The sequence below is a fragment of the Perognathus longimembris genome, chromosome 17, assembly GCF_023159225.1.
Source record: "Perognathus longimembris pacificus isolate PPM17 chromosome 17, ASM2315922v1, whole genome shotgun sequence".
NCBI lineage: Eukaryota > Metazoa > Chordata > Mammalia > Rodentia > Heteromyidae > Perognathus > Perognathus longimembris.
This window is the reverse complement of record NC_063177.1, coordinates 54912039-54938768: the sequence shown is the minus strand read 5'-3', so window position 1 is coordinate 54938768 and position 26730 is coordinate 54912039. Positions and strand designations below refer to the sequence as shown.

Here is a 26730-nt window from a genome sequence, read left to right as displayed (position 1 = left end):
CCCCACCAGGGACGGCACCTCCTTTGGAGGACCGGCCACGCCCCTCCAGCCCGCCCCTCCCGGGAAGGAACAATCCTGAAGAGATGCGGAGGGCAGATGGTGGGGCAGCCGTGAGCCCCAGCTTTCTGGGGGAACACGAGGGGCGTGGAGCCGGTGCAGGCGGAGGCAAGGCCTGGAGTGGGCAGGTGGAAGGGCGGCACCTCCCGGGAGCCCCACAGGACACCCTGATGCCATGGGGGAGAGGCGGAGCCGCCAGGGCCCCCAGCCAAGGGCCACAGGCACGGCTGCGGGAGGGGCGTCTGGACGCTGCCAGGCCCTCGTGGCCGGCTCGGCCCTGACTCCCGGCTGCTCGCTGCTGGGCTCAGCCGCAGCCCATGGCAGAGCCTTCGTCCAGAACAGCTGCAAGTTTTAGAGGACGCTGCGGGAAGCCCCTGCTCTGGCCCTGCTGCCCCCCATGTGTGGGCAGGACACCACGGGGCCTCTCTAGGAGGTGAGTCGCATGCCGGGGGCTCCCTCTGTCCCTGGGCACCCCGTGCCCAGGCCCAACCTAGGACCGGACTCCAGGACCCTTGCTTCACTGACTGGCGTCCAAGAATTCGCCCCGTGCTTGTCTCACATACCCCACACCCCCAAATCCCGGTGAGAAGACAGGCTCCGAGTGGGAGCCATTCTCCCTGTCGCAGGCTGCGGCAGGGCTGCGCCCAGGGGTTCCTGTCACCCACCATCCTCTGGCCTGGTGGGAGACTTGGCCACTCAGCACATCAGACGGCAGCGGGTGCCCGGGAGGGCGGTGCCCGGGGCTCAGCCGGAGCCGTCACGCCCGGCCCGGGGACAAGCGTCCATCTCCACTGCTCCCGCAAGGCCACGGCGAGCAAGCAGTCACCGGGCAGGCCAGACGGGCCTCCGGCCACACAGCTCGGAGTCCTTCCAGCCACAGACACGGCCTGCTAGGGCTAGGGCTGGGACAGGACGCGGACGAGCCCGAGACGAGGGCCGGCAGCAGCCGGCGGAGCTGCCTCCCATCAGTGAGACTTCCCGTGTTCCACGTGCGGCGGTGGGGGGACAGCCCCACCGTCCCCGGGGACCGGCTCCTCAGCGCAGCTACCCTCCCCGGGCAGAGCGCGCCGCTCACGGTGCCCAGCTTCCCCAGGCCGCCGGTCCTCGTCCTGTTCCGGGGAGCCTGGCCGCGGGGCCCCCTGCTCTGTCCCCGGCCCCCGGCTGCGGCCCTCTCCTGAGCCTCCTTTGGGACGCGGCTTTGGCCCCGGCACCTTCCGGCTCCTGTGAAAGATATTGAGGATGATGCTGCATGCAATGCTGGGCGGCCCAGATTCCTTGGCGCTGCTGACGGGCCCTGGCTAGGGGTGGCCTGGGGCCGGGGCGTGGGCAGGCAGGGAACGGGAGCCCGCCCTGGAGCAGCGAGCGAGCCAGCCTGCGGGGCCTATGCCCAGAACGGGCCGGGTGGGGCCAGGGCTCAGCGTGCAAGCCAACGGCACCTGTTCCGCCTGCTCTCCACGCCCCAGGCCTCGGCCGCCTGTCTATGAAGCGAGATCACATTGCTCTCTGCAGGCCAGGCTGCCGCCGCCTCCACGGCATCTGTGACAGAGCCCCTGGCGGCCCACAGACACTGGGACAGGCAGTCTACTGTGTCGCAGGCCCAGGACACCAAGTCTGTGCCTGCCTCGCAGGCGGGAAGCCACGGCTCTGAGTGCACATGGCACGCTGGTTGTGCGAGGTGGGCTCAGGTCTGCCTCCCAAGGCCACAATGCTTATGAAGGACGGGCCGAAGCTGCTCACTAGTGAAGTGCTCAGGAAAGGCTGGGCGGTCCTGCTGGAGGTCAGCCTGAAGCTAGTGGGCCCAGGGGGTGGGAGTTTGGGGAATTCACACTGGGCTGAGTCCACCCCCGTCCAGGGCCCCCTCCCGCCCCCTCCCGGTGAGACCTGTAGGTCCTGAGCCACAAGCCAGCAGGAGGGAGAGGCTGGGCCGCCATAATGGTTCCTGGCTCCTCCCGCGGGCTCACCTCTCCCGGCCCGGCGCAGGGGGCTCTGGGGGCGTGAGGGTCCTGCGGATGTGCTCTCGAGAACGGATGTCAGCCTGGAAGACACACATGGCTCCGAGAAGCTAAGCTGGGTCCGGGCTGCCCCTGGACACCCACCCACCCCCCACCAGCCTGGGAGGGCTCTCCAGCCTTTCACAAGAAGCCCATGCAGGCCCTGCAATGGGGAGCAGCAGCCCCACGGCTGTGCGAGTCCTTGGGGGGAGGGGAGGGCCCAATGGTTGATAAGGGACAGGCCGAGCAGGCTCCGGGCTCCTCCCTGAGCCTTCTCTCAGGTCAGCTGGTCTGTTCCACTCCGGGGCCATGGTGCCTCACCCCTAGCATCTGCTGTGATCCCTGCCCATCTCCAGAGGCCTGGGCCACAGGGGGCAGGGCACCCTGGTTAGGGGGGACATCGAATGGGGGCCAGAACTCTGGCTGGTGGCCCTGACCTCAGGGGGCCCCTGACCCCAGCCCCAATGGGCTTAGCTTTGGAGGCACATGATGCATGGGGCAAGAGCTTCAGCTAAGGGGAGGTGGGGGCGGGGAGTGGAAAGTCCTGCTGGCCAGCAGCCCAGCCTGGCAGGAGCGCCTGGACCTGGCACCGGGTCTAAGGGCCCTCGTGGCGTGGTCTGGGGCTGTGCCAGGGCAGCGACTTTTGGAGCAGGCGGTATGCACCCTGCAACCATGGGCCTTTCTCTGCATGTGCTCACATTTGGCAGGCCTTTCCCTGGCACCAGGCCTGCAACCCCACCCTACCCTAGAGGATCAGGGTTATTACAGAGGGCTGACCCCTCATCTGCCAGGGCAGGGAGCAGCTAGAGGCCCTGGCTGGCAGAGGCCTGCCTAGCCGGCCTGGGCCAGTGCAGCCGGCACGGGGGTCTCTAGGGCTTTCTCATCAGGCCCGCACGATGGAGCGGAGGAAAGGCCTCCTGGGGCTGGGGACATGACTTACAGGTCTCAGAGCGGCGTCCCCAGCCACATCCTGGCTGGGGTGCGAGGGAAGGAAGTGGAGAGGACGTTCCTGAGGGGCACCAACAGCCGAGGGCTGGGGCAGCGTGCAGGCCGCTGCTGCCCTCTGGAGGCCGCACGGCACACCGCACCCAGGGAGGCCCCCGGCCCCGGGGTTTTTTCTCTGGGCTGAAGCTGGCAGAGCGGGGGCAGCGGCCACCTCCACAGTGAAAAGGGCTAATGTGGCATTTCTCTACCGAGTCAGTGCCGGCAGCCCCAGGCCCTGCAGCTAAGGCTTGCAGTCCGAGGCAGCTCAACAGCAGCAAGCTCCGGCCTGCGTGGCAGCTCCCCGCACTGGCTGCCTCGTGAGCGCGTCCAAGTCCTTCCTGCCTCAAATGCTATTTCTGAGGTGGACTGCCCTGCCCTCCTCCTAAGGGTGCCCCGCCTCTCCCAGGGGCTTAGCTGGAGGTGCCGGCTTGTGACTGCTCATCACAGCCGGCGCGTGAGGGGGGCCCTGCGGGGTGCCTGGCATACCACACCCCAAGGTCCTGACTGGGGGCCCTGGGCTAGCACAGCCCTGCTGAGGTGACTGTCCACCGAGGGCTGATGGTGGATGACGGAGGTTTGAGGTCTGAGCCCACGCGGCTGAAGCTCTGAGTGGCCGGAGGCCCAGCAAAGCCAAAGCAGCACGCGGGGCTTGGGGGACGGGCGCAGTGGGCAGAGGCTCGGCAGGCGCGTGGAGGATCTGGAACTGCCGTCCCCGCTGAGCGGCGGCGCGTGTGCTGCCGCCTCCGCCCCGCTCCTGAGGGCCTACCTGGCGCACGGGCTCTGGGACCCGGAACCTGCAGCAGTGGCGGGTCAGGCGCACAGCGGTCTCCAGGCTCAGCTTGTGGCCCACGGAGACGTAGACGGGCTTGGAACTGCGGTCGTGGCTCTTGAGGGCCTGTGGATGGAGGGCGGTCAGTGCTGCGTGGACGTTCCCCCGTGCGGTCAGGGGCGGGAGGGCGCGGGAGGGGCTGGGATAAGGTAGCCGCCCCCCCCCCCCGCTGGGCCCCAGCGAGTGTCAGGAAGTGAGAAGGGCGCAGGCGCGTGGACAGGAGCGGAGCAGCTCTTTGACCTGGCCCTGGTTCAGGGTGAGGACACTCACCACTCCCAGCACCACCCCAGAGTCTCCAGTCAGAGGAAACGCATCTCCCGCAGCCCGCAGCACTTGGATCTGGGAAGTGGGGAAAAATACCTGTCACATCATTTTTTCTTGGTGAAACACTGAAGGCAAGTCTCTCATTAAAACCTAAACAGGATACTTGGTTGAAAACGAACTATACCACTTGTGGGTAGGGATGGGAGACCTGGGGCGTGAACTCAGGGCCTGGGCACTGTCCCCGAGCTGCTTTTGCCCAAGGCTGGCCCTCTACCAGGCGAGCCACAGAGACACTTGCAGCTTTTTAAAAATGCGATACTGAGGAATGGAACCCAGGGCTTCATGAAATGTTAGGGAAGCACTCTTCCTCTAAGCCACATTCCCAGCCAGAAACGTACTCTTTACCTGATGTACACAACTACAACCCATCTGTACATCATCTTTACAATAGCAATATTTTTTTTTAAAAAAAGAAAACCACTAAACAGCAGTTGGGTGCAGTGGCGCACGACTGTCAATCCCAGCTGCCCAGGAGGCAGAGGCTCTCTGTCCAAGGCTAGCCCTGGGTAAACGCGCAAAAGACTACCTGAAAAATAAAAAGCAGAGACTCGAGGGCGCGGCTTCCCGTAGCAGAGCACATGCCTAGCAAGCTTCAGACCCTGACGCCCTGATCTTAGAGAGGAGCCAAAGCTCTGCCCAGGCAAGCGCCGAGCCTCGGGGCGTCAGCTCGGTCAGGGCCCTGCATCCAGGCCATGCTGCCGGCGGGATCTCATCTAACACGGCCATGGGTCTTACAGAAAGGATGGCATGTCCCCAGAGCCATCGCGCTGGTGGGCAGAGGCAGGGGATGGTGACCCGGCAGGTGTTGGATGCTGCCCTGAGCTGAGGCTTCTACCTTCCCTCGGCTTCCTCTCTAGCTAGGATGTGGGTACACGTGAATCAACCCACAAGCCTCATCTTCTGAGTGGGGGAAGGAGGGGCCTGGGGCCAGGCCCCTGAGTGGGTGGGGCTGGGTCTCTTCAACTCAACATCTATTCGCTCCCCACAGGTGCCTGAGAGCCAGAGAAAGAGACAGGCGAGGTCTCTGCTCACAGGATTTGCCGCCAGTCCTGAGGTGGAGGGAAAGGCAGTGTGGAGCTCTGGAAGGCAGGGCCAAGGCGGGGGTCTGGAGGCTGGGCTATGGAAGCACCCAGTGGGGAGGCGCTGGGCAAGGTCATCCTGGCCGGAGGCTGGGAGGGAGAGCAGGCGAGCAGGCCAGGCTGGAGCCCCAGGGCTACCCCCGCAGGGGCGCCCAGCGCGAGCCGAGGGGCGGAGCACAGGCCTCCTTACCTTCGCCTTGTGCAGGGCATTGTTCTCCAGCCCGTCCACCTGCAGGAGCTTCTTGGCCACCCCAATGCAGGGCAGCCCCGTAAGGACGCCAAGGTGGCAGGCCACACCGAAGCCTGCCAGGGAAAAGAGGGAGGCACAGGGCAGTCAAGCACGGGGCCAACCCGGAGTCTCCCATTCATAAACAGGCAGCGTGCTGAGGCGCCCCACGGCCTTGAAGGAGGATTCAGCTGGGGTGGAGGGCGGGGGTGGGGGCGGGCCCTCCCCTGGGTCCCCTCACTTACATTCCCACAGCCAGGCAGGAGGCCTGGCCACGGAGGACAGACCCAGAGGCCCGAGAGCAGCAGCAAACGAGGAAGGAGATGGGAGACCCCTCCCCCTCGGGTGCTCTGACTGGACAGGTAGAGCTGCGCACCATCTCACCTGGGCCAAGGCCATGGGGCACCAGTGGGGACAAACACCTGAGGGCAGTGCAGGCTGGGAGTGGGTGTGGCCACAATGACCTCGGGTCTGGGTGGCAGTACCCAGAGGTGGGCAGCAGAGGGAGCTGTATAAGGTGAGGGGCAGCCAGAAAGGGTGAGGTGAGGGGAGACTCTTTTTGGGGTGGGGGATATGGAATCTCCTGACGGTAAAAATGTCCAGAAAAGACTGGTCAGTGTGGGGGCCAAGGAAGATGTTCTGTCCGTCCCTCCCACAGCACCCCTGGATTCTCCTGGGAGCAGGATTTACCTCGGTGGTGGAGCACCCCATTTCCATCCACAAGAAGGACCTACAGAGCCACAGGGGGTCAGGGTCAGATGAGCCAGCCCCTGTCCTTGGGCCCCACCCCTGGGGCAGCCGGAAGGGGGACGGCCACTGGGTCTTTGAGAAAATCCCACTCCTCTCCAGCTATGGGGGGCAGTGGCCGGCAGGGCCTCTCCCCTCACCCCCACAAATGCAGGGGGCTCTCCCGCACGTGCCTGGGGCAGGAGGCCAGGCTCTGTCTCCCGCAGCCGCTGCACCAAATCCACCAGGGAAGGCACCTCTCGGAAGGCCAGGAAGCCGGATATGTAGGGGGCGGTCAGGCTGACCATGCGACTCTCCTCGTGTACCACCTGCCACGAAGCTCGGCGGTCAGCGGGCAGCCCTGGTCCCTGCACCCTCCCCCACGCGCCTCACGCTCCCCACCCCCACCTCGAGCGCCATCCCTCCCACCTGGAGGAAGAGGGTGGGTTGAAAAGGGACAAGAGACCCTGCCCTGCAAATGGGGTGGGGATTCAACCTGAGGTCAGCTCAAAGGTGCTTGCCCAGGGCCTGGCGAGCAGGAAGTCCCGTCAGGACCGGGTGTGTGTGAAGAGCCCCGCCCCCGCCCACCCCCGGGCCTGGGTGTGTCTGAGGAGCTCTCACACACCGGGAGGTCTTGGTGCCCAGGCTCCCCGGGCTCGGCTCCCCTTGTCCCCGCCCCTCCTCATGAGCTGCACGCCCTCTGACCTCTCCCGCCCACTCCTGCACCGGCCACTGGCACAGGTGCTTCAGGCTCAAAATCAAAGCCCAAAAATGTGCCTGGGTAAGTGGGCCACAAATGGAGGCCACACTGTTCTTGTCAAGGGACCTTGGGGGAAAGGCTGCCCTTCCTTGGGCACTGCAAGTGCAAGGCGCAGAGGAAGAGGCCTGCGATCATTCAAGGAAAGGGAGGCATGCCCCTGGAGACGGACGAGCTGAGAACAGCAGTCCTGAGGGCCGGGAGAGCTCGGACTGACTCAGGTTGCAAAGAAGCGTGTAGAGGTGTGGAACTGGGACAGCAGTGGAGTACACTCGGGGAGGGGCGTGGAGGGCTTTCCACAGAGCCTGGGGACCACCGTGAGCTTTTAAAAGGCTACCAGACACTGTTCTCTGAGCTCCCCTGGCAACCTGCGCAGGGCGAGGGTGTCACTACGGGCTTTGCCCAGAGCACTGGGGTGCCATGTCTCCTGACTCCCACACCTTGGTTCTGTGGGTCTCTCTGGACTGGACGGGAGAGGACTCCTACAGCACACATTTTTACTTCTGTCCTCCAAGTCTCAGCTTTCAAATCTTAGCCCCTGCTGACAAAACCTGGGGCCTGTCCACAGGACCTTTTCACTAATCATCCAGTAAGAATCTGACTTGTAACAAGCTGGATGACTGAAGTCCACACAAGGTAACACAGGGACGTGTGTGCAGTGAAGTGTCAGGGTGGAGGTTCACGTGGGAAATCTCCGCCACAAACTTCCAACTACACAAACCAGAGAGATCAGCAAGGGAGGCCTCTTCCAGCTGGTCCCTCCTTGCTAACTGCACGCACGTGGGCAGGCTGGTTAACAAATGCCTCTGTGCGTGCGCACAGGACAGCTGCCCAGGCAGTAGGGCGGCTCAGCAAACATGGAGGACACAAGCTAGTAGAGTTGGAGAGAAGGGCAGGGCGGTGGGGTCTTGATCACACACATCACCTCAGACACAGAGACCAAGCCAGAGTGGCAGACATGAAGGCTGAAAGTATAAGAGCCAATGGATAGACCAGAATCAGAGAAAGAAATGCAGAGCCCTTAAAGGAAAGATGGGAGCCGGGAACCAGTGGCTCATGCCTGCAGTCCTAGCAACTCAGGAGGCTGCCATCTGAGGATCGTGGTTTGAGGCCAGCCCAGGCAGCGAAGTCTGTGAGACTCTTACCTCCAATTAACCACTGAAAACAACAAAAGTAAGCAAAAAGGATTGAGGATCTAGATTTGTGTCTCAAGTGGCAGACCAGCCACCATAGGAAAAAAATTAGCAAGTATGAGGGTGAGTTCAAGTCCTGGTACTGGCTCAAAAAGAGAAGACTGACAGGCATAGGATATAGCTTCGTGGTACACTGCTCGTTTGACATGTGTTAGGCTGTGGATTTTATTCCCAACAAGGGCATGTGTATAGAAAAGCTGGGCACTGGGTGGCTCACACCTGTAACCTTAGTAGAACTATGGTTTAAGGCCAGCGGGGCAGAAAAGTTCAAGGAATCCTATACCTACTTGTGTTCACATTTGTTGGGGAGAGAAGGGCTCCAGGGCCTACTGTGGAAAATGTTTACCCCAGGCTGGGGTTCTGGAATTTGTAGAGTTTAACAGCTTTATTGGTATTACAATTTCAAATGTGTCTTATTTTTTGGTGTTTACAACTAATTTCAGAGCACTTCCCAAGATACACCTGGACTTAATAACCTCACCCCTCTATCCCCAGCCCTAGGTAATCACCAACACATTTTTCTTTCTTTTTGTGCCAGTCCTGGGGCTTGGACTCAGGGCCTGAGCACTGTCCCTGGCTTCTTTTTGCTCAAGGCTAGCACTCTGCCCCTTGAACCATAGTGCCACTTCTGGCCTTTTCTATATATGTGGTGCTGAGGAATTGAACCCAGGGCTTCATGTATACAAGGTAGTCACTCTTTCTACTAGGCCATATTCCCAGCCCTACCAACCCATTCTCTTTCTCCAAGTGGCACCTGTATTCCTAAACACACTTCCAGGTGACCCACAAGAAGGTGTTTGAGACCAGACTCTTCCAGACCCCTTTCTCCTCTAAGCTTATATCAAGGGACAAAGGCCAACTCAGGTGCTATGCAGGTGATGGGTTGCAAGAGAGTAAGATAGAGGAAAGTAACTAGATGTGGGTAGTGCCAAGGCAGCACTAATCCAAGCCTAGGACACAGATGAGGGTGAAGAGGTCTGCAGCCAGGGAGAAGTGGTGCGAAAAGCCACAGCGTTGACTGCTTCCCTCACATGTCTGCAACACAGGTTGAGTAGCTTCCGCCTCCCAAGGTGAGAAAGGGAAGTGAGGGGGGAGGGACTGGTAGAGCTAGACACAAACAGGAGCAGCAGTTCCTCCCCAGGTCCTAGCAGTTCACATTCAATATGCCTGTGCTGGGCTGAATGGGCAGAAAAGGTCTTCCCCAGGCAGCTACAGAAGCAGGAGGGCCATGCTGGTTTTGGGTGTGGGCAGAGGAGCAATGGCGGGAGGTAAGGAGGTAGGGTGTGGCCAGGCTTCTGAACTACTGGTCATCCATGATCCCCGTGGGCTCACTGCTTACTCCTGTACATTAGCTGCCGGGAAGGTGTCTTCTACAAGCCAGGGGCAGAGACACCACTGGCCGGCAGGTCCTGGCTCCTCGTATTGTGCAGTTTACATTCTGCAAGGGAAACAGGCCAGTTGCGTTCCAGTATGATGAAGATGAGGCTGAAGGCAGTTATGGTCTGTGTCCCCCTACATTCCCATGCTCAGACTGTAGCCCACAAGATGAGGTTAAATGGTAGGCTTTGGGGGAGGTGATTATATCATTACGTGAGGATACTGAGAAAATGACACTCTGCAGCCAGGAAGAGAGCTCTTAACAGATCCTCACCATGCTGACCCTCGGATCAGCCAACGGAACAGTGAGACACAAACCTCTGTTGTTTATATAAACCACCCAACCTAGGGCATTTTGCTATAGTAGCCCAAACAGACTAAGACGAGTTGATGAGATCAACTCTTGTTGTGGGATGGGGGCTCCCTGGAAGAATGTCTAAATTGGGCTCTGGGAGGAGCAGGGGCCAGGCAGGTGCGGGAAACTCCAGGAGAGGAAAAATGCCCGCTGTTACGGGGCTCGAGGGAGGGGAGTCCCCGTCCCTCCAAGAGTCCACCACGCAGAGACAGTCTCAAGCAGAAAGATGGATTTACTGGGGAAGTGAAAAGCAAACTGACTGGCCAGGGATGCAGCACAGACTCGGGAGCTGAAACTGCGACAGTGAAAAGCGGGCTGACCGGCCAGGGACACAGTGTAGACTCGGGCGCTGACACTGTGACCCCAATCAGGCCTCAAATTGGGGCTTATAAAGGTGAAAGTGTAGCACAGGTGTAGGGGGTTGAACAAGCAACAAACAAGCCATTTACAGAAGCAGAATTTTGGGGTCAGCTCTACTCCCTCCAACACCTGCAAAGACCAGGACTCAAAGCTGCCCAGCAGTGACTGCCAAGTCTTGAGGACGGCAGTGAGAATCCTGCCCTACCAAGCAGGGGGAACAAATCAGACTTTCAAGCCATGCCAACGAGTGTGCCCTTTAGTTACAAGGTCATAGGAAGAGCAATAAAGTGCTTTTACACCTTTTTACAAAAATTGCTCTCTTAGCAGTGGGGACCCAGGGGCAACACCTGAGACAGAGGGCGGTGGACATGGTTCAGTACCCTACAGGAAGGATGACAGCAGCTCAGACAAGACTGCAGAGGCAGAGGAAACGGAGCTGACATGAGACAGGATTGGGGGAGGGCAATGGAGGCAGGGTCCTAGCATGAGCATCCTGGGGGGTGCTGCCGTCCAAGGTGAGCCACGCAAGGTGACAGTCACTTGGGAGCGTCTTGAGTCACTTTCAGAATTCCCTTTCTCCCCCCTCCCTCCTTTTTCCTTAGAAGACATCTCACAAAATTCTACAAAAGGGTTGGAGGTGTAGTGCAGGGGTAGGTCATTTGCCAAGCAAACTCAGGGTCACAAGTTCAGTCCCCAGCACCAGAAAAAGAAAAGGAAAAAAACTCAAAAAGAAATGCTGTGCTTTGCTCTGGCTTTGTCCTCTCCTGGAGGCTCTGCCCCGCTCCGGTGTGGCGATTCCATGCCTGGCCAGGTTACCTCGAGCTCCGGGTAGCTGAGCACCACCAGGGTGGCACAGGCACGGGCACTGTCCCCTTTCACAAAGGACACATCAACACCCCCGACCCGCTGCAGCCCTGAGAAGCTGGGGTCTTGCTGCCATGGCTCGGTGTCCCAGTCCACCACGCGGGCCTTCAGCCAGGCTTGCTCCCTAGGAAGAAAGACTTGTCAAACCAGACCAGGGTTATAAATGTGCTCTCCAAGAACCACTGGGTCACAACTGAAGAGAACAAAAAAGTTGTTTTAACAAGGCAACATTTGCTTCTGCGAAGGAAAGTGGGCCACAAGCCAAAATTCAGGCAAGCAAGCAAAGTGCCTATGGCAAGTAGCTTCCTTTTTTATCCTGAACACAGCAGGCCCTGCCGCTCTGCTCCAATTGGCCAAGCTTAGGTTCACAATCTGCTCGACTGGCTAGTCTGAAGAGGGTAGGATGTATTAAAGTGACCGTGCAAAGACTCCTAGAACACAAGCAATCCCAAAACATATTGACACCTGCTGTTAATTCCCTAGACCAATGAGGTGTCTTAGGTACACCCTCAGCTACTGTCAGGCGTGTCTTACACTCTGTTTTTAGAACGATCTTAATTACTCACACCCTCTGCGACTTTCTGGAACAATATGAAGTGTGCCTTAACTCCTCGCCCCTTGGGAAGACCCGGTTAAGACAAAAGGCTCACATTTCAAAACTCTTTCTTTCCTTGCTGACATTGCCTCCGCAGAACCACCAGCAAGAGCTAAGCTACCGGCCCAAAGCGGGAGCTTGTACGACTGACATGGAAGCAGCCGCTTCTCGGGCTCCCCTTCGAGACTCAGGAACGCAGGGGAAGGGCCAGGAGTCCCAGGGACCCCGGAGGCCGGAAGTGCGGGCCGCGCCGCGGGCTGGGCACCACTTCCGGAGCCTCGCCGGAAGAGAGGCCCGGGTCCGGCCGGGAGCCTCGGCTCCGCCGGCTTGCCAGCTTGGCCGGGGAGGCTGAAGGGGCCACGGGGTAGCCGCGGGGCCCTGGGTCCCCGCTGCTGCGCGGCCTTGAGCCCCATTACCGTTTCCAGAGCGCCAGGGTTTCCTCCGGCGGCCGTTCCGCCGCGGCCTTGCAGTCCATGACTGTCTCGAGCGCTTCCGGCGCGTCACTTCCGGCGCGTCCTTTCCGCAGCGCCCCGCGTGGCGTCATCCGCGCTGCGACGCCCGCGCTCCCCACCCGGAGGCTCGCTCCGGGTTCCCGCTGCCCTGGGCGGCCCTCGGGCTCTCCCGGAACCCCGGCGCGCCGTCGCGGGGGCCCCGCGGGGCTCTGACTAGGCCTCGGCCTGACTCCGGGAAGATTCACCGGGCGCCTCGACGGGGCGGCCCCCGAGCCCCGCCGTCCGCGCGGGTTCCGTCCCGGCCGGCGGGGCCGGGGCTTCGGTTTGGGGGCCAGGACCGGCTCCGGGCGCTGCGAAGGCGGGACGAGCTCCCACCCGAGGAAGCGAAAACCCTGCGTGGGACATGGAGTCCCGTTTCCCTCGGTGCTCGGGCCCCGGATCTGTCACAGATGCTGGGGCTGAGCTTCCTTCTTAGGGACAGGAAGCTAGGCGAATATGTGGTGCGGGCCTTGAGGGAAAGTAACAAATATGGAGTTGACTTTGAACCCATGGTTGGGACGGACCTCCTAGAATAGGTGATTTAAAAAAAAAAAAAAAGACACCTGACGTGAATCGCAGAGGGAACTGCAAGTGTAAGGTCCTGAGGTAGGAAAGAGGAGGCACTGAAGGGAGCCACAAGGCTGAGGTGTGGCGATTTACAGCCCCAGGGAAAGGCTTCTTTCTCACGACTGACAGCCAGGCAGGTTTTGAGCTAGGAGTGTCTCACTTCTTGAGTTCCCACTATATACCAAGCACTGGGCTGTTACCTCCCATTTCTATATTTTCACCACAGACCCAAGAGGTGATTCACCCATGAGAAAACTTGAGGCTTAGAAAGGGCAACTGGCTTGCCCAGCCAGTGAGCCAGTACCCATACTTACTCAGACGGGTCAGCCTGGTGTCACACCCTGGTCAGGATTGGTAACTGGGAGCTCTACACAGCCTGAGGTTCTCAGGAAGTAGCTGTTGGCTGGGCGGAAGTCGTGGGCATTTTAGGGTGCAGGTAGTGATCTGGAAAGAGTACAAAGTTGACCTGGGCAGGGCAGGGGTCTGCAGGCCACAGACGTGGCTTTTAAAGCACTCCCCATGTTGAAAGGAAGCGGGGGCCCATTGTCCAGAATACCCTCCAGAAAGGTCTGAAGGTGGATTCTGAACACTCCGGCACAGGCTTAGTCAGTGGGACAACAGATCAGAAAAGTGTGGAATGCAATATAAACGCTAGTTCTGTCTTCACTTTGGCTCAAGGCCTCAGTTTCTCCTTTTACTGATTGAGACCTCTTCCAAGCCCCATTCATTGGTCCTGCAGCCTGGTGCTCATCATATCTCACAACAGATCAGAGCTGGTTCTCATTGGCACATCAGTGTCTACGGGCCTAGCTAGTGTTGGGTGACTTTATTTGGCTGGACCCCTTAAGCTGACATTTCTTCACTACGATTTTATTAGAAGTTTCTCCGTTGGAACTGCCTGAACATAATAAGGATGAAGGAAACAGCTCAAGGGCTATCTGAGGCAGTTAAATTGCACTCTTAGGATCATTTTTTAAAAAGTATACAGCGTGAGTACTGTTTCTCTTTTACCACCTTTATTTCTGATTACCAAAAGGCTTCCGCATTTCACAGTGCCATCATTACTCGCAAGCGGCTAGCGCTGTGCCATCTGCAATAAAGCATTTAGGCAGAGGGCTTGCTCTGGGTCAAGGCTAAAGCCTGGCTATCTGTGGCTGGCTCCACCCCAGACAAGCAGGTCTGTGCTGTCCAGGGAAAAGGTTTACAGTCTAAACAGTGGCATACATTTTGTGTTCTGAATCCTATACTTCATGGATACAATAATCCTGCAAGAACATTTCCATAGAAAACCAAAATCATTCTCAAATGCCCAACCGAGGTCTTTGTGCCATAAATTAAAGTTCTGGCCACAGAGTATTCCTTTTCATCAAAATTCAAGTTTATTAAAACATGGCAAGTATAGTTATGCTAGATATCATAGTTAAGGCTTTGAAGCAAAACATATTAAAATGAAACATCTTTTAAAAAATAATAGTGGGTGAATGTGGCCTAGTGGTAGAGTGCTTGCCTAGCATGCATGAAGCCCTGGGTTTGATTCCTCGGTACCACATAAACAGAAAAAGCTGGAAGTGACGCTGTGACTCAAGTGGTAGAGTGGTAGTCTTGAGCAAAAGAAGTTCCTCATATCCCGAGTTCAAGCCCCAGGACTGGCAAAAAAATAATTTAGTAGATGGGCCTGAGAGTGGTTGAGTTCTTAACGCATTTCAAAAGTATGTGAAGGAAATGTGAGTGTCACTTCCAGCCACACTGGTTGTCCTGATCTCGCTATGAACTAGGGCGGGGCTGTCAGGCACATGAGTTAGTCCAGACACATCAAGGATATCCACGTAAACTTGACAAGAGACAGTGGTTATGAGAAAAGGTCAAGGGGGGCTCTTTTCCTTCAGAAATGTAAACGACGTTGTACTTCAAGTCACATCCTTGGTTGTGATTCAGACCAGATAGCCATAAACTTGGGATGCTGAGACATAACCAAGACTGTGCTTACTGTGCTAGACAGTGCCCTACAGCACTGCCCAGACACGCCTTCAGTCAGAGTTGACGTTGGTAAGCTTTCCTTTAGAATCTCAAGACCTGGAGTTGGAAGGAGCTTTGGCGGCCAGTGCACCTGTGCATTTTATCCAAGGGAAGCGAAGACTGAGAACACCCCTAACGCTAGGCCAGGCTCCTCCTGGCACTTGGCTCTGGTCCTGAGGACCTTGGCAGTGGTTTATTTGTGAGGCCCGGCTCAGCCCTTGTTCATGGGGCTTTAAGAAGTGTTGTAGACACCTGGCTTTCTTTGGGTTAGTGAGAAGATGGGAGGCAAGGACCACGTTTTCATATTTTTTTTGAAACCAAGAAATATGGACAGTATCAAGTTAAAGAACTGAGAAGAAAACGAGATTGTGTGTGTGTGTATGCACAAGTGCGTGTGCGCAGGTATGCACAAACAGTAGAAGGGAGATGAGTAGTCCTGAGCTTTCTCCCTCCCAATAGTGATGATGTAAGGAAGACGCACGTCCCTAGCGGTCACGAGGTAGGCGGCAGGCGGGCTGGAGGCACGCGTGCCGGTGGGACCTTGACCGCAGCACGGCTTTGCCTCCTGGGAAGCACAGGAGGTCGTTGCTTTCCAGCGTCATTCTTCCTCTCAGCTCCTGACGCACAGGTCTCAGAAGATGCGTGTTTCAGGAACAGCTGTGTGCTCGTCCGGGCATGCTGCCCCGAGCCCGTGCTGCGCCGGCCCTCTCCCGAGCACGGGCAGCCACAGTCCCTGTGGGATCCAGGCTGACGGGAAGGGAGGGGGAGCCGTGCTACCGCCCTTGCCGCTCCTGCTTCCTGGCGGCCGCTGCTTTCCACACGGAGATGCAGTTGGACATGGTGATCTCCTCTGGGAACTGGGAGGCCACTTCTGGAAGGCCTTCACTCTCTTTCGTCTCCATGTAACTTACCAGAGTGTCCCTCAGACTGCAGAGAAAGAACGAGAGGGTGTTTATAAGGCAGCGGCTCTTTCTGCCACGGGGGATACCTTGGTGCTAAGGATCGGGGAAGCGCCGAGCTCCTGACGTGGGCTGGACTCCATGCTCAAGGGCCGGGTGGATGGAGCCAGCCCGGGCAAAGCCGCCACTTCGCCATTCCCAGAGAGCATTCCTGTGTCTCATATTAATAAAGCGCAAATTCTCGACCAAGGGGGCTTCTTTACATTGTAAGTCCAGGACAGTCAACACTTGCTGAATAAGTTTAAGAAATGCTACATATGAATGTATATGTATACATTGCTATATGTGATATATATGTAACACACATATATGTATAACTTACATTTACATTATTTATGTCTGTATCATTAAAAGAATGGCAAATAGTCGAAAGCTGTCAAGAGATAATCCAGAGGATGGGAAATGAGTGATAAATGTGCCTGGCCACCCTAGTACACTGAGAAATGCAGCTGAGGCCAGACTCTGGCCAGTAGGCTGCCATGCGTGTAAAACATGGAAAATACTGTTTTTCTCCTACAGCCTTTGCACACTGGTGTGTCTTTTTCTACAGCTTCCTTTGACATAGCTCACTTGTTCTCAGTAGAACAAGTTGCTGTGTATTTCGTAGTTGGCATTATTTTGTTGTGGGTCAGGGGCTTTGGGGGGACCTAGCAGTTGTCCCTGAGCTCTTCAGCTCAAGGCTTGCACTTGGAGCCACAGGTCCACTTCTGGTTTTCTAGTGGTTCACTGGAGAGAAGAGGCTCACAGACCTTCCTGCCTGGGCTGGAACCTGGACCCTCACAGCTCGGACTCCTGGGTAGCTAGGATCAGAGGTGGGATCTTTTTTTTTAATCCCAAGGTGGCCAGAGCTCAGGTGTGGTGGCGAGGGACCCACGTGAGAGGAAGGGTCCGTGTGACGCCACGCGCAGCCCGTACCTCCAGTCGGGGTTGAAGCTGCTGTGGCTCTGGGCGCCCCTGAGTTTCAGCACCATCATCTCGTGCAGCTCCAGGAGGAAGGCATCCAGGCCCGGAAGGTTCAGGAAGGCCCGGAGGAGCCTGGCGTGCTCTGGGCTGAGGTCTGCTTTGTACTGCTGACTGAAGTCCCGGAAGGGCTCCTGGGGGGAAGACAAACAGGAATAACGGTAGGAGGGAAGGGGGGTGCCGCTCCTCCATCCTGGGAAGGCAGAGGCCAGACTCACTCTCTTCAGGCGCAGGAGCTGCTCTGACTTATACGCGGAGAGGAACTGCCAGAGGGCGACGGCGTGTCTCAGCTGGCATCTGCTCAGGGCCTGAGAGGAGCAGAGCGGGGCTGGAGGTGAAGAGGCCCGCACCGCTCACCCCTGCGCGAATCCCACCCGCCTGCGGTGGGGCAGAGCTGGGCCGTCCTAGAGCGAACCCCAGGAAGCCGTGCCGGGCTCCGGTGGGACACTCAGCCCCTCGCGGGCGCAGAGCTGTGACATCACAGAGCACCGGGATACTCAGCGCCGGGCCCTGGCTGACTTCTGTCCCTAGGGTGCAGTGTTAATTGTTTTCTTTCTATGTCAGTGCCAGGGCTTGAACTCGGGGCCTTGCACGCTTCCTCAGCTTGCTTCACTCAGGGACGATGCTCAACTACTTGAGCCACACCTCCAGTGCTTGCTTTTTGCTGGCGAACTGGAGAAGAGACTCTAGGGTTTGTCTGCCAGGGCTGACTCTCAGCTCTCAGAGTCGCTCGGATGCCAGGCCTGGGCCACTGCCCCCCACCCCCCTCGTGGGGCGCCTGCCTCCTGGCTCCCCTGGATGCCTCGGGCAAGGCCTACCTTCAGGACGGGGCTCATCTGGTCCCCCATGCGCAGGACGTCCTGGACGTACTTGTCCAGCTGCATTGTGGGGTCTCCTCCAGCCGTGCTCAGGAAGCCCAGAGTCACTTCGACGACAGACAGTGCTTCGCAGGCGTCGCTGTAGGACTGCAGCTGCCCACCGATGGCGCTGGTGGCGGAGCTGGGGAGCGGGTGCTGAGCGGGCACGGGAGGACGGGTGAGGGGGGGCTTCTTGTTCCCCGCTACTGGGAAGAGCTTGGCTTTGTCCCGGCCGAGGCAAGGCACGCTCTCTAGGGACCTCTGTCATGCAGGCAATGTCGCCAGACATTTGACAGATATAGACTTGACGTTCACACTCGAAACCACCCAGGATGACACTGCGACCACGGCCACCCATCTCCCCCTCCCCCAAGCGAGGAGTCACCTGCCTGCCTGCGGAGGACACGGGGCTCACAGGGAGCCCCTGGAGCCCAATGTGCACGGGAGACACCAGGGACGGGGTGGGGTCGCCTTGGTGGAAGTGCCACCCTGCAAGTAACAAGCGCTGTCACGGGTACCTGTTCCATTTTGTGCTTGATGTCCATGAAGAGATGTTCATAGTTCCAGTCATGCCTGTATACCAGCGTGGGGATCCCCTGCCATGAGAAAGAAGAGGTTTGGGAAATTAACTCCATTCCGGGGGTTTCCACAGGCGGCAGGCACGTCCTTTGGTGACACCCCGTGGCAGCACCAGGCGGTGAGCACAGTGGGGCACCGGTAGCTCTCAGTGGCTTCTGTTCTGCCACACTTTTAGAGACAAGGGCAGAACAAGGAATCCAGTCTACCCAGCAAGGCCCCAAAGACACTGCCACGGGGAAGGCGGTACCCCAAGAAAGCCTACTTCCTGTGTCTCCTTGACAACCATGCACAGACCACAAACCTCTCGACAGGCCTGTGAGCAGGCATAGAAACTGTCTGGGTCAGTCAGTTCTCAGCCTAGTTGAAGACAACGGGGAGAGGTAAGGATGCCGGGGCATAACGCAGCTGACGGGAGGGGGGCGCCAGGTGGAGGTGCCATCAACACCGGTAGAAAACCCAGACGGAAGGTCGGGGAATGTGGTTCAAGTGGCAGAGCAAACACCTAGCAAGCACCAGGACCTGAGTTCAAACCTGTCCTGCCAAATGATGAGTCCATCAAGACTCAAGGTCTGGGCTAGGGATATGGCCTAGTGGCAAGAGTGCTTGCCCCGTATACATGAGGCCCTGGGTTCAATTCCCCAGCACCACATATATAGAAAACAGCCAGAAGTGGCGCTGTGACTCAAGTGGCAGAGTGCTAGCCTTGAGCAAAGGGAAGCCAGGGACAGTGCTCAGGCCCTGAGTTCAAGGCCCAGGACTGGCCAAAAAAAAAAAAAAAAAAAGACTCAAGGTCTATAATTGATATACTGTAAAACTTATTACTGTTAAACTACATTGTAATGAGTGTTGGACTTTTGGCTGGATAGATTTCGCAATAACCACAGATACCTTCAGTTTTCATTATCTGAGAAGTGGATTTACACTTTAAGACAATTGTTTAATAAATCTGTCAATATAAGTCAGAATATTATTAGCTCCTGGGCGTAGAGGGGGAGCTTCCTGAGGCATTAAAATGTTCTAAGTCTTGATACAGATAGTGATTGCTTGGTGCTTATTTAAAGCTACAATAAATAAATTAAAAAGTAGTTGATCATCTTGCACCTGCTTTACTTGCCTCTGAAAGGTTTTCCAGGTGTTTAACTCAAAATAATGGATGGAGTAGGAGGCAGGGAAGAAATACAAATGCTCTTATTGAGTGTTGTACGTGTGAATAATTATGCTGTAAATAAAATATGTTTTTGCACAGTGTAAAAATAAAAGAAAAGACTCAAGGTCCACCAGGTACTGGTGGCTCACACATGTAGTCCTAGTTACTCAGGAGGCTGAGATCTGAGGATGGCAGTTCACATCCAGCCTGGGCAGGAAAGTCCATGAAGCTTATCTCCAGGGAAGCACCAGATAATGGGAAGTGGCGCTGTGGCTCGAAGTGGTAGAGGGCCCGCCTTGAGCTGAAGAGCCCAGGGACGGCGCCAGGCCCCAGTTAAAGCCTCAGGCCCCCCTCCACCAACCACCACCCAAAAAGCCTCCAGGTTCCACGAGGGGAGAGAGGGGGAGGGGGAGATGTCGGGCAGCGGTCGTGGACGCCCCGGGTAAGGAGACGGCCGAGGCCCCCCCGCTCCCCGCAGGACCCACAGAGGACGCCGTGTTTGAGAGCGCCTACCCTGAGCGTGAGCCGGGGCTTGCCCTGCAGGAGGCGGCTGCGGATCTGCCGCTGGATCTTCTCCAGGTCGAAGTCCTGCAGGGTCTCCCCGCCCTGCTGCACCTGGTACTGGCAGTTGGCGAGGATCACGGGCATCAGGTCCCGCTCCACGTCGTACGTGATGACGTGCAGGTCGGCCACCTCCGAGGCGTCCACGCAGTAGCTGAGGGCACAGCGCAGCGCTGGGCCCCGCCCCCATGTCTGCCGGGGCAGTCCAGGGTAGGTGGGGGAGCCCTAGGGTGAAGCTGGCCCGGGGTGTCTGCTGGGGAAGGCGCCGGGGCAGCCGCCATGGGCCCCAAGGGCCCTGCTGGCCTGGCCTGCGCCCTACCTGTTGTTCTCCTTGGAGAACTTCTCCGCGGAGTAGATGATTTCGTTGTGGAGGCGAATCAAGTAGCGGACTAAGGCAGTGGAACAGAGGCCGGGGCCCCGGGGCCGGGGCAGGATGACCTCGAACTCGCTGTCCAGGTCCAGGTCAGCGCGGCAGTAGTCCGTGGGGAGCTTGATTTCCCCTGGAATGACGGGGCGGTTGGAGGCGAGGCCCGGCTGGGAGGTGAGGCCCGGAGGCTGGGGGGGGGGGGAAGCTCCCACCCCCACCCTCTCCACCCGGCTTCGGGAGGGCTAGGGGTCCCACCAGGGTGCTCTCCTCCTGGGCCTGCCGCCGCCCGCGCTTACCGTGGGTCTCCAGGGAGCGCCTCAGCGCGTTCCACGTGGACAGGAAGACGGCGACCCGGCGGTGGAAGAGCTGCTGCAGCCCATCTGTGAACAAAATGCCCGGCGTCAGCGCCCAGGGGAGCGATCCACCCTCCCCCCCCGCCCCGTGGCAGGCCCTGGACAGAACCAGCTCCCGATCGACCTGTACCCACCACTCTGCCTTCCCGGTTACCTCGTCAGGGCCGAGTCTGAGCGCCAGGAGGAAGCGGGGGTCTCCAGCTGCGGCAGCCCGCTGTATATGTGGGACTCAGGGCCCCCTCACCTCATCCTTAGGACCCATAGTGCCCAGTAGCCTGCACCTCCCTGGAGGGACCCCCCCCTTTTTTATTCTTGCCTGTCTAGGGGCTTGAACTCAGGGCCTGGGCACTGTCCCCAAGCTTCTTTTGCTCGAGGCTAACACTCTACCACTTGAGCCACAGCGCCACTTCCAGCCTTTTCTGCTTATGTGGTGCTGAGGAATCGAACCCAGGGCTTCATGCACGCTACCACTAAGCCACACTCCCAGCCCCGTGGAAAGACGCTCTGAAAGCACTTGGTTAAGTACCTGTTGGAGTGGGGAGCAGAGTCATACCTGAACTGTGACTGCTAATAAAGCCTCGGATGGAACAGAATTCCACTTCTGGAATATTCTGGAATTGTTTCACCAGATCCCTCTGCAGAGCCAAAATCTCGGGCAAGAACTTCACCAGCCTCAGTTCTGCTTCCTGGAGGAAGGCAGGCAGAAGGTGATGGGCATGTGACTTTGGGACTGGCGGGGGGCCGTGCTGGGGGAGCACCCTGGCCGTTGTAAGTAGGAGACACCTGGACGCTTGCAAATGGGAGGGAGATCACCCCGTCTTTCTCCAGGCACCTGTGATGGCTTGCAATGGGTCAGACGCTAGTCAGCGTGCTCAGGACGGAAGATGGACAGATAGAACAGCTGACCCTCTAAAGCTGATGGTGACAGGTGGGCATCGGAGTCCGCGCCCGCTGAAGGCAGGGGGCCTCCGAGCTGGGGGGGGGGGGGGCCCGAGCTGGGGGAGGGGGCCCGCCAGCTCCGACCCCATGCAAAAAGCAACTTCAAACACACCAAAACCTGAAACATGACACCCCAAATTCTAAACCACTAGAAGAAGTGCAGAACACTTTAAGACATCCTAGGGTAGGCAAAGATTTTGTGAATAGGACTCCATGAGCACAGGAAACCAAAGCAAAGGTTGACAAACAAGATTACATCAAACGGGATAGCAAATGAAATAATTCAGAGTGGAGAGAAAACCAGTCATGGGAGAAAAGATTTGCCCATTATTCATCCGACAGAGGTAAATATACAGAAAATAAAACAACAACAACAAAACCAAATTAATAATCCAATTAGAATCCAGATCATCAAAAAAATAAAAATAAAGGAAGAAATACAAATGAGCAACAAACCACTTGAAAAACAAAAGCTCAATACCATTAACCACCAGGGAAATGCAACTCAAAGCTACAATGAGATATTATCTCACAGCAGTTAGAATGACTACTACCAAACAAAGTAACCCTGGTGGCTGGCCCGATTCCTGGTGTCACTCCACAGACCTAGGGTCTGAGCATTCTCAGCGTGTCCAAGAGGAATCTCAGCACTAATACAAAATCCTGCAGTCTTCTGTCTCTCTCTCTCTCTTTTTTTTTTTTGCCTTCAGGTTCTTTACAGATTTCCAGGAACCCCAACTTGTGTGTTTCCCCTGAGTCTGAAGCCTTCCACAGTCTCCCCAACACTTTCCTGCTACCAGCTTTGGCCTGGAGAAAGGGCAGCAGACGGCCCGAAGGAGACATACCTTCTGGAGGAAATGCCAGAGGAGCGGCACTGCTTCTTGGCCATTTTTCTGTTCCACAATGTGCTGGAGATACTCAACGGTGATCTTCTTCCTGCACCTCCAGATCTTGGAGCAGTGAACCACACTTTTCCGGGGCAGGTGGGGCAGGAAGGTGGCTGGGTCTCCATATATGATTTTAGCCACAGGGTCAGAGCTGATCCGCTCATCTTGGCTGATGATATCACGCACATCCAGCAGGGTTTTATCGAGATGCTGAATGAAGAAAAAGCTGTAAAATTCTGGCTACACTGCTGACCTCAGCAGTGGCGCAAATCACCTTGACCATCATTGGGTGTTCACTTGCTAAAATTCCTGAGATCATCAGTATGGATTGTTTGGTTCCTCAAAACATGCAGGATTCAGAAATCTGTATTTCGTTGCCTTTCTTTTACATCCTGACTTTGTTTTCTGAAGCTCAGTTATTCTCAGCGATGTCCTTGTCTAACAGAGGACTGACCAGTCTAGGGTATCAATCAGTATATTCCTGGTAGGCCTCTACGCAACAGCTTATTTTTTCATCTTTTACTCTCACACCCGATTGTAAAAAGTAGTAGGAAAAAGCCAGGTGCTGGGGGCTCATCCTGTAATCCTATCTACTCACGCTTGAGCACGCCTGAGCAGCAAAGTCTGTGAGATTCTTTTTTTTTTTTGCCAGTCCTGTGCTTGGCCTCAGGGCCTGAGCACTGTCCCTGGCTTCTTTCTGCTCAAGGCTAGCACTCTGCCACTTGAGCCACAGCGTCACTTCTATATATATGGTACTGGGGAATCAAACCTAGGGCTTCATGTATATGAGGCAAACACTCTACCGCTAGGCCATGTTCCCAGCCCCTGAGATTCTTATCTCCAATCAATCAGAGAAAAGCTGTGGGCTCCAGTGTCGAATGCCAACTGTGAGTGAAGAAGTCTAGCAAGTGCCAGTTCCTGACTTCAAGCTCCTGGTACACATGTGTGCCCCTCCACCCCTCCTTTCCCCCCCACCCCCCGCAGAGTAATAGGGACCAGGCCAGAGGCCTCAGCCCCGAGCAGACAGAGCAGCTGAGCAGCGCTGACCACAGCACTTACGTTCAGCTCAGGTAGAAGAAGAGCTTCAATGTATTTTTCCCAATTGTTCCTCTGTCCTTTGGTTGACCATGTTGCATCAAAATCTAATGGCCCTGTAAAGAAAATAAAAATGTATAGGCTGCCCAGGGAACAAAAAAAACCCAACCAGGGACTGGGGATATGGCCTAGTGGCAAGAGCGCTTGCCTCGTATACTTGAAGCCCTGGGTTCGATTCCCCAGCACCACATATACAGGAAATGGCCAGAAGTGGCGCTGTGGCTCAAGTGGTAGAGTGCTAGCTTTGAGCAAAAGGAAGCCAGGGACAGTGCTCAGGCCCTGAGTCCAAGGCCCAGGACTGGCAAAAAAACAAAAACAAAAACCAACCAAACAAATACATGGCTCACAGCTGTAATCCTAGCCTCTCGGGAGGCTAAGAACGGGAGGACTATGGTTTGAGGCCCACTGGGCAGAAGCGTTTGTGCGACATGGGAGGCTGCAGTGGGGAAGATTGTGGCTCCAGACGGAAAAGTCTGTGAGCTTCCATCTCAACGTGTCAATCATCTCAAGGAAGGAGGCCTAAGGCAGACGGGTCAGGGACTGGGTGCGTGTCTGGGCAGACCTGAGACCCTATCGTGAAAATAACAGATGAGTAACAACGTTGGGGCGCCTGCTTAGCAAGCTCAAGGCCCTGAGTTCAAACCCTACTACTGCTGGGGGTAAAAACAACCCAAAGCCCAGAAACAGAAAATGGCAGCCTACGTATGGTGAGTACGGAGAGATGGATTGGGTGCTAATCCTGGGGGTGGTGTGATAGCTTCCTAAGTTAACCTGAGTGTTTGACAACAGTCACTGCTGCCATCACCACCTAGCTGGTCCTCGAGAGCACCCCTGCCCCCATGATCAGTGAGGTCAGCTTCCAGTTCCTGGGGCACCGGCTCTCAGCTACTGCCCCCCCCCTTTAATTGCTATTAATATAATTACTGTTTGTAAATAACGTTGTCACTTCAAGGACTGGAGTCCAGGAGCTCACTATGAGACACGACATTAATAAACAAACTGGCAACTAAGTAACAGTACCTTCTCAATGTTTCTTTTTCTCTTGGTCCTGGGGCTTGAACTCAGGGTGCTGTCCCTGAGCCTCTTTGTGCTCAAGGCTAGCGCTCTACCACTTGAGCCACAACGCCACTCCGTAGTTTATTGGAGATCAGAGTCTCACCGACCTTTCTGCCCTGCCTGGCTTCGAACCTCCACCCTCAGATCTCAGCCTTGTGAGTAGCTAGGATTACAGGCGTGAGCCACTGGCACTGGTCTGTCCCCCAAGCCTCACCCCAATCTAAAGGCTTGAACTCAGGGCCTGGGTGCTCTCCCTGAGCTGTTTTGCTCAAAGTGCCCCTTCACGTGAGCCACACCTCCCCTTCTGGCTTTTTGGCGACTCATTGGAAGAGTCTAATGGGATTTTTTTGCCCAGGCTGGCTTTGAACCACGGGCCTCAGCTCTCAGCCTCCCGAGGAGCCGGCCGTGCCCGGCGCTCACAATGGCGGTTGTGGAGGAGGTTCGCGGGGCTGGGGATGTAGCTAAACGCTTGCCTCGCACGCGTCGGAAGGACCTTGGGCTCGGTCCCTAGCAACAAGGCCTTGGTTTTCGTAATGGCTGTAACTGCTCAGAGCAGGACAATCAGCTGAGCGTGCCCAGTGCTGTGTGGGTGGCACCCGTGGGCACGGTGTCGGGGCCGCGCACAGCACAGCCCGAGTGTTTTCTGGAAAGCCGATGGTGGGAGAGGATGGGTGTTCCCCACACCCCTGCTGTGGAGGATGGATGCCGTCCACGAGGTCAGTTCCCCCCTCCCCCTCCCCCCGCGGGCCTTACTCAGGCGGGAGGCGGGGCGCGGCTCCCCGAGGAGGCTGCCCAGCAGCGCGTGCACGGCGTGGGTGGTCTCGTCGGCGCCCTTGCCCAGCGTCTTGGCAAGGCGCTCCAGGTCCCTGAGGATGTGCTGCTGCAGGAAGCCCTGGGGGTCCCTCACCGGAGGCTTGATGATGCGGAACACCGCCTGTGGGCCGCGGGGCAGAGGGACACGGGCAGCAGAGCGAGTTGTGAAAGCGGGGGGGGGGGGGGAGGGGGGCGGCGATGTTATAGGCGGGTGCAGTGCCCGCCCCTGCCCGCCCTGCCCGCCCTCTGCACTGGGAATGTGCGGGAGCCCCCTGGCTTCCCCAGCAGCCTCTCCACGCCCTGGTGTGCACGGTGACATGGGGTGCTCTCGGGTGCCCCATGACCCCGTCCACACCCACAGAGTGCTGGGGTGCCACTCGCGCCCTTCGTTACTGACAGCTGCTGGCTGTTAGTTAAAAATAAATATATGCGGGGTGTGGCCACTCGCGCAGGGCTCTCGCCTGGTATTTGTGAACAAGGCCCTTTGTGCTGGCCCCGGGGCCTAAACGCGGGGCCTGGCCACTGTCTGTGAGCTTCTGCTGCTCAGGGCGAGTGCTCCACCACTTGAGCCACAGCTCCGCTTCTGGGCTTTTGTGCTGGAGACAGAGTCTCATGGACTTTCCTATCTGGGCTGGCTTTGAACTGCGATCCTCAGATCTCAGACTCCTGGGAAACAGGAGCACAGGTGTGAGCCACCAATGCCAGGCTAAAAAACATTTCAAGCCCATTTTCTGTAATCTGAAGAGCAGTTCTCTTATCACATGCATGGTGGGGAAAGAGGGGATCTATAAATCTTGTGCTCCTTTGTGGCTCGAGGGACCAGTGTCAGACCCCAGGGGCACAGGGGTGGCAAGGACAGAAGGGCCCAGGGCAGAGCCGGCCGGTGGCGGCGGGGCTCACACACCTGCGGGCTCTGGGCAGCTCCCCAAAACATAGTGAGGTGAGTGAGTAAGCGGAGCAGGAGGAAGACCACAGGAGACAGCGGTCTATCAGATGCCACGGCCACACTAGCGGGTTGCGGGGCTCCTAACACGTGGCCAGTCTGAGTCCTGTCTGCAACGTGGTCCCTAGAAAAGACAGGAGAAGGGAAGTGAGGACCGGGGGTGCCAGGCGCCCCCCAGCCCTGCGGCCCAGCCCCCATCCTGCGGGCTCGGAGTTCCTGTTCTTACAGAAAGGTCCACACGGCTTGCCGCGAGGCTTTTCCTTTACAGAGGCCCCTGGCCCACGCTTCCGGGGGTCACCCTGGCGCTCAGTGTCAGGCGTGGGCCGGTGCCTGCCCTGCACCTGTCTCAGGGGAACTGGTTTGGGTCACACGGGGAGAGTCACCTTGTTCTCATCTTCCCAAACCAGAAACTGGGAAACAAGG

At 57.4% G+C, this 26730-nt stretch overlaps 2 protein-coding genes across 2 annotated transcripts in view; both read right to left on the bottom strand.

Moving 5' to 3' along the window:
- Nucleotides 1-986: 986 nt before the first annotated feature.
- Endov (endonuclease V) lies at nucleotides 987-12213 on the bottom strand. The gene is made up of 9 exons (XM_048367331.1): nucleotides 12134-12213; nucleotides 11075-11246; nucleotides 6411-6545; nucleotides 6181-6220; nucleotides 5455-5567; nucleotides 4132-4200; nucleotides 3799-3927; nucleotides 2019-2092; nucleotides 987-1278 (listed from the first exon to the last, which is right to left on the bottom strand). Exons 1-9 carry the CDS (start codon nucleotides 12190-12192, stop codon nucleotides 1023-1025), a joined length of 1047 nt encoding a protein of 348 aa, XP_048223288.1. The 5' UTR covers nucleotides 12193-12213; the 3' UTR covers nucleotides 987-1022.
- A 1743-nt stretch (nucleotides 12214-13956) lies between these two features.
- Rnf213 (ring finger protein 213) overlaps nucleotides 13957-26730 on the bottom strand; it is a 73849-nt gene continuing 61075 nt past the window's right edge. Inside the window, exons 56-68 of the mRNA XM_048366903.1 lie at nucleotides 26269-26431; nucleotides 25305-25485; nucleotides 23460-23551; nucleotides 22359-22610; nucleotides 21128-21260; nucleotides 20518-20601; nucleotides 20174-20354; nucleotides 19807-20008; nucleotides 18086-18163; nucleotides 17529-17723; nucleotides 16929-17018; nucleotides 16666-16844; nucleotides 13957-15718 (exon numbers count right to left, since the gene is read on the bottom strand). Of these exons, the coding sequence (XP_048222860.1) occupies nucleotides 15565-15718; nucleotides 16666-16844; nucleotides 16929-17018; nucleotides 17529-17723; nucleotides 18086-18163; nucleotides 19807-20008; nucleotides 20174-20354; nucleotides 20518-20601; nucleotides 21128-21260; nucleotides 22359-22610; nucleotides 23460-23551; nucleotides 25305-25485; nucleotides 26269-26431 (1984 nt within the window). The 3' untranslated portion in view covers nucleotides 13957-15564. The remainder of the gene's footprint in view (nucleotides 15719-16665; nucleotides 16845-16928; nucleotides 17019-17528; nucleotides 17724-18085; nucleotides 18164-19806; nucleotides 20009-20173; nucleotides 20355-20517; nucleotides 20602-21127; nucleotides 21261-22358; nucleotides 22611-23459; nucleotides 23552-25304; nucleotides 25486-26268; nucleotides 26432-26730) is intronic.

Bases quoted from the DNA above. Each gene is read 5' to 3' on its own strand.
- Endov (XM_048367331.1), bottom strand. From the start codon at position 12,192: ATGGACTGCAAGGCCGCGGCGGAACGGCCGCCGGAGGAAACCCTGGCG. The intron at 11,247-12,133 runs GTAATGGGGCTC...CTTTCTTCCTAG, and splicing joins ACCCTGGCGCTCTGGAAACG to GGAGCAAGCCTGGCTGAAGG. The intron at 2,093-3,798 runs GTAGGCCCTCAG...TGTGTCTTCCAG, and splicing joins TCCCAGAGCCCGTGCGCCAG to GCTGACATCCGTTCTCGAGA.